Source organism: Salmo salar, unplaced genomic scaffold (genome assembly GCF_965601325.2).
Source record: "Salmo salar unplaced genomic scaffold, fSalSal1 ptg000177l, whole genome shotgun sequence".
Taxonomy (NCBI): domain Eukaryota; kingdom Metazoa; phylum Chordata; class Actinopteri; order Salmoniformes; family Salmonidae; genus Salmo; species Salmo salar.
The window spans coordinates 1,590,840-1,597,356 of NW_027675325.1; the positions used below are offsets into that span (position 1 = coordinate 1,590,840).

Consider the following 6,517-nt stretch of genomic DNA (forward strand, 5'->3'; position numbering starts at 1 on the left):
AGGAGGGAACGAGGGGAAAAAGAGGAAGGATGAGTGAAGAAACGAGGCAGAGAGGGAAGGAAGGAGGGAACGAGGGGAAAAAGAGGAAGGATGAGTGAAGAGAGGAGGGAGAGAGGGAAGGAAGGAAGAGAGGGAGGGCGGGGTACATTTTAAAGGTGTTGGAATGTGGCTCTTGCCTTACAGCTCTGACCTGTAAATGAACACACGCCACTGATTTTATATATATAAATAAATAAATATATATTATATACGATGAAAAGTCCCTAAAAATAATTGGATTATGTTGTTGGGAGGGAGAACGGCTAATCTGCCTTGTGCTCAATTCCCTTTTGGTTTTTTAGAGAATTGACTGTAAATAAAATAAATAAAAATGTATGATGCTATAAAAAATAGTTTTGTCTTGTTCATAACCTCCTTTCTCTCATCCTGTTTTTCTCTGTATCAAGTTCAGATATTCAAGAGTTTAAAGACCTCTGTTTTTATTTAAACAGTATGAATAATAACAATGACTGGGCTGATGGTCAGTTCAGTGAGTTGGAGCCTTTGATTGCCCTGCCTCTGGGAGCCTGTCGACTTGTTACATGATTACTGAGTGAAAGAGAGCCTATGAAAGTTTTCATGGAGGGTGGGTGCCCCCTGGTGGCTGAACCTGAGATCAATGAGAGAACTTGTCAGAAAAAAACGACAGAGTCCCACTTCTCTGTCATTGTACAAAGTAGAGAGTGGGGAAAAATGTGTAAAAATGTATACAGAGGCTCTTGAATTTGTCATAAAAAAATAAAAATAGTGAAAAAGGATTAAAATAAAGTTCCAACAGTACATGAGATGATCAGACTGAACCAACTGCTATCTTAAAATGTTTATTCAGTTAGAAAACAGGATGTATTACATAAAGTTATCACAGAATTAAAGTTATCACACGATTAAATAATAAATCCTCACTCACACAGACAAACATGGCTTCATTATTGTTCACAGTTTATTATCATAGTTTCTCACAGATCCTGGCTTCCACTGTTAGAATGGCTGAGCGAGAGGAGGTGGGGCTTTTTTCATAGCCTGAGAGAGAGAGAGACATTCAGTTTTACTAGAGGGGTTGGGTGCGCCCCCTGTTGGCTGAACCCGGGTGGGAGGTTCCCCCTTAGCAAGCAATGGACCCCAGCACACCACTGAAGCCATTAAGAACTATATTCAAAAACACACCTGGTAACCTGTTCAATCACCAGGCACACGGCTCAACATAGTTCAATGACAGAGACTGTGGACTTAGAATAATTTTGGGTAAAAAAAAAAAAACATTGTGAAAATTAATAAAATAAAGTTGCAGCTGTCTTTGATATGCTCAAAATTAACTAACTGCTATCTTGAAATGTAGAGAAAGTGTTTTAAAATAGGCATCCTATCATTTGAAAATTAGTTGAAAGGCTAAGTGATTCTCCTCCTGACAAGAAGTTGACAGCCTTCAAACATAGTGCAAAAAAAGTGGGCGTGAACATATCATATTTTTGGGTCAAAAAAAATAATATACAGCTGTCTTTAATAAGATCAAACTGAACTAACTGGCATCTTGAAATGTTGAAAAAGTGTTTTTAAATAGCTCAGTCTTATCACTCAATATGAGTCAAAATCTGTCACTTCCAGGAGTGCTCCTTTTGTCAAAAATGAAAAAAATAACAACTCACAGCTGTGTTAATAGACCCAACTCAAACATCTGCTATCTTGAAATGTCCAAAAAAGGTATTTAAATGGGCCTACCAGACATCTTCTTGAGAGAAGATAAGGCCAGGGATCTCTCTGGTCACCCACAAAGCCATTTCCTCCTTTGGCCGTCTCTCCTTCCAGTTCTCTGCTGCCAATGACTGGAACGAACTACAAAAATCTCTGAAACTGGAAACACATATCTCCCTCACTAGCTTTAAGCACCAGCTGTCAGAGCAGCTCACAGATCACTGCACCTGTACATAGCCCATCTATAATTTAGCCCAACTACCTCTTCCCCTAATGTATTTATTTATTTATTTATAAATTTATTTTGCTCCTTTGCACCCCATTATTTCTATGTCTACTTTGCACTTTCTTCCACTACAAATCTACCATTCCAGAGTTTTACTTGCTATATTGTACTTACTTTGCCACCATGGCCTTTTTGCCTTTACCTCCCTTATTTCACTTCATTTGCTCACATTGTATATAGACTTATTTTTTTACTGTATTATTGACTGTATGTTTGTTTTACTCCATGTGTAACTCTGTGTTGTTGTTTGTTGTCGAACTGCTTTGCTTTATCTTGGCCAGGTCGCAATTGTAAATGAGAACTTGTTCTCAACTTGCCTACCTGGTTAAATAAAGGTGAAATAAATACAAATGTATATACTGTATTCCAGTCCTGGTTCATCCTATATAACTACTGCTGTCCACTTCATATGTATATACTGTATTCCAGTCCTGGTTCATCCTATATAACTACTGCTGTCCATTTCATATGTATATACTGTATTTTAGTCATGGTTCATCCTATATAACTACTGCTGTCTACTTCATATGTATATACTGTATTCTAGTCCTGGTTCATCCTATATAACTACTGCTGTCCACTTCATATGTATATACTGTATTCTAGTCATGGTTCATCCAATATAACTACTGCTGTCCACTTCATATGTATATACTGTATTCTAGTCATGGTTCATCCTATATAACTACTACTGTACATCTACTATTCTTCAGATATACTACAGATGTACTCCAAATTGTCTATGCATCACATCACAGTACACAGTGTATATATATATATATATCATTGCTTGTCCTAATATTTTCATTGACTTTTTAGATTTGCCCTCTGTGAGCTGGGAACACAAGCATTGTTAGATATTACTGCACTGTTGGAACTAGGAACACAAGCATTGTTAGATATTACCGCACTGTTGGAGCTGGGAACACAAGCATTGTTAGCTATTACTGCACTGTTGGAACCAGGAACACAAGCATTGTTAGATATTACTGCACTGTTGGAGCTGGGAACACAAGCATTGTTAGATATTACTGCACTGTTGGAACCAGGAACACAAGCATTGTTAGATATTACTGCACTGTTGGAACCAGGAACACAAGCATTTCACTTCACCCACAATAACATCTGATAAATATGTGTATGAAACCAATAAAATAAAATGTGATTGTATTGTTGAAAGTGTTAGATAATTCTCAATCCGTGTTGTGTCTTGTCTAAGAACAGCCCTTAGCCGTGGTTCTGTATAATAACCATATATCACACCTCCTCAGGACTTATTGATTTATAAGGCATTATAAAGGTGATTAAAATAATGATACATACATACTTCATAGAAAACTGTTACCCTTCATATATTCTAACAACTCACATTTTAAGATTCATTATGTCATTTGTTCCATGTTAAGGGCTCTAACATTGGAACAAAACTATTTGTCTCCCTCTTGATGTTGCTTGCAGTTCCTCTCTCTCTTCCTGCATTCCTCTAACCCCTCCCTCCCTCCCTCTAACCCCACCCCTCTGGCAGAACCAGGAAGTCCATCCCCCTTCACAAACTCTCTTCTGAGGAAACGAAACTGATCTGAGTCTCTGTGTCGTCTGTCTGTGTGAGAGTGAACAACCGTCCAAATGGCTCAACAGGGAGTTCTGCTGGACCAGGACCAGTTCTGTTGTTCTGTCTGTCTGGATCTACTGAAGGAACCAGTCGCCATCCCCTGTGGACACAGTTACTGTAGGAGCTGTATTGAGGGCTGCTGGGATCAGGATGTTCTGAAAGGGGTCTATAGCTGTCCTCAGTGCAGACAGACCTTCAGTCCGAGGCCGACGCTGAGTAAAAATAACATGTTGGCTGAGCTGGTGGAGAAACTGAAGAAGACAGGACTCCAGGCTGCTCCCCCTCCTGCTCTGTGCTATGCTGGACCTAGAGATGTGGCGTGTGATTTCTGCACTGGGACCAGAAAGCAGAAAGCCCTCATGTCCTGTCTGGCGTGTCTGGCCTCTTACTGTGAGACTCACCTCCAATCTCACTACGAATTTCCTGCTTTGAAGAGGCACAAGCTGGTCAAAGCCACCGCACAACTACAGGAGAAGATCTGCTCTCATCATGACAAACTGCTGGAGGTTTACTGTCGTACCGATCAGCAGTGTATCTGTCTGATGTGTACAATGGACGAACATAAAGGCCATGATACAGTGTCAGCTGCAGCAGAGAGGACTGAGAAACAGGTAAGACCAGAACAACTTGTTGGTGACTGTCTGATAAACAAAGAATTAAAGATACAGTAGGAACTAAGGCTGTTTGAATATGAGATCATTGAAATGAAATAGATCCTCAGCAGAACAAATATGAACACAAACCTTGAGTATATTGATATGTTAACCCAGATTCTCCAGATGTATCACCATTTTATAATGTCAAACACTATTATCATTCTGAATGGCCTTTTATGAGTCCAAAGTTCAGTCTCAACCCGTTGATACATGTAGTCCTACCATAAAAACTATAATCATTCACATAGCAACAAATAAATATCATTTAGTAAATGGACCATCCATTTTTTAGATCTTCCTCTCTATGGGCCCTATGTCACATTACTATACTATTGATCTACTGGACTAATAAAGCTTGATAGCTCATTGAAGAGTGATTCTCCACAGAGGCAGCTGGGGATGAGTCAGCAGAAGGTCCAGCAGAGATTCCAGGAGAGAGAGAAGGAGCTGAAGGAGCTCCAACAGGCTGTGGAGTCTTTCAAGGTGAGTATTGTTGACCAGAGGAGACACACCATTTCACCTGTCTCCTCCAGTCAGAGAGAGAGAGAGAGAGAGAGAGAGGTAGAGGGGCCCCTATCCAATCCCACTGACCCGACTGTTGGGAACAGGTTGTCACTGCTGAGGCAGTGAAGAAAGTAGAGGAGGATGGGTCAAGGCTGAGGGATCCTGAGAGGATCCCTGTGAGTAGTAGATCTGTGACAGCATAGAGGGATGGGCCAACCAGTGATATATGCTTCAGTAAGGTTGGCTTCTTAGTGTTCATAGCAATGGTTATCAACTGTACCGCAGAAATGGAATGTAAATCACAGAAAAAAAATATGTTTTGGTGGCAGCTGCAGAGAAGTATTTGGTCATACTAGATTTGACTTCAGAAGAGTTCCAGGGTGTGTTGAGTGGTGGTGTCCTGTCCTCCCAGGCCGTTGGCCTGGTGCAGGAGCAGATAGGGTCAAAGTAGTGGAATGGGGTAGTGGGTTTTAATGAGTGTAGGGTTAGTTGGCCTGGTGCAGGAGCAGATAGGGTCAAAGTAGTGGAATGGGGGTAGTGGGTTTTAATGAGTGTAGGGTTAGTTGGCCTGGTGCAGGAGCAGATAGGGTCAAAGTAGTGGAATGGGGTAGTGGGTTTTAATGAGTGTGGGGTTAGTTGGCCTGGTGCAGGAGCAGATAGGGTCAAAGTAGTGGAATGGGCTAGTGGGTTTTAATGAGTGTAGGGTTAGTTGGCCTGGTGCAGGAGCAGATAGGGTCAAAGTAGTGGAATGGGGTAGTGGGTTTTAATGGGTGTAGGGTTAGTTGGCCTGGTGTAGGAGCAGATAGGGTCAAAGTAGTGGAATGGGGTAGTGGGTTTTAATGGGTGTTGGGTTAGTTGGCCTGGTGCAGTAGCAGATAGGGTCAAAGTAGTGGAATGGGGTAGTGGGTTTTAATGGGTGTAGGGTTAGTTGGCCTGGTGTAGGAGCAGATAGGGTCAAAGTAGTGGAATGGGGGTAGTGGGTTTTAATGAGTGTAGGGTTAGTTGGCCTGGTGTAGGAGCAGATAGGGTCAAAGTAGTGGAATGGGGTAGTGGGTTTATAATGAGTGTAGGGTTAGTTGGCCTGGTGCAGGAGCAGATAGGGTCAAAGTAGTGGAATGGGGTAGTGGGTTTTAATGAGTGTAGGTTTAGTTGGCCTGGTGCAGGAGCAGAAAGGGTCAAAGTAGTGGAATGGGGTAGTGGGTTTTAATGAGTGTAGGGTTAGTTGGCCTGGTGTAGGAGCAGATAGGGTCAAAGTAGTGGAATGGGGTAGTGGGTTTTAATGAGTGTAGGGTTAGTTGGCCTGGTGCAGGAGCAGATAGGGTCAAAGTAGTGGAATGGGGTAGTGGGTTTTAATGAGTGTGGGGTTAGTTGGCCTGGTGCAGGAGCAGATAGGGTCAAAGTAGTGGAATGGGGGTAGTGGGTTTTAATGAGTGTAGGGTTAGTTGGCCTGGTGCAGGAGCAGATAGGGTTAAAGTAGTGGAATGGGGTAGTGGGTTTTAATGAGTGTAGGGTTAGTTGGCCTGGTGCAGGAGCAGATAGGGTCAAAGTAGTGGAATGGGGTAGTGGGTTTTAATGAGTGTAGGGTTAGTTGGCCTGGTGCAGGAGCAGATAGGGTCAAAGTAGTGGAATGGGGTAGTGGGTTTTAATGAGTGTAGGGTTAGTTAGAAGGGTGTTTTTTAGTATTATCATAATTTCCCCTTTTCCCATTTTGTATCCCATAATATCATGGAT

General features: G+C 41.9%; 1 protein-coding gene across 1 annotated transcript; it reads left to right on the forward strand.

The window, feature by feature from the left end:
- The first annotated feature begins 3,516 nt into the window (after positions 1-3,516).
- LOC145867083 (E3 ubiquitin/ISG15 ligase TRIM25-like) lies at positions 3,517-5,404 on the forward strand. The gene is made up of 2 exons (XM_082971127.1): positions 3,517-4,237; positions 4,670-5,404. The coding sequence occupies exons 1-2, from the start codon at positions 3,641-3,643 to the stop codon at positions 4,910-4,912; spliced, it is 840 nt and encodes a 279-aa protein (XP_082827253.1). The 5' UTR covers positions 3,517-3,640; the 3' UTR covers positions 4,913-5,404.
- Positions 5,405-6,517: the final 1,113 nt, after the last annotated feature.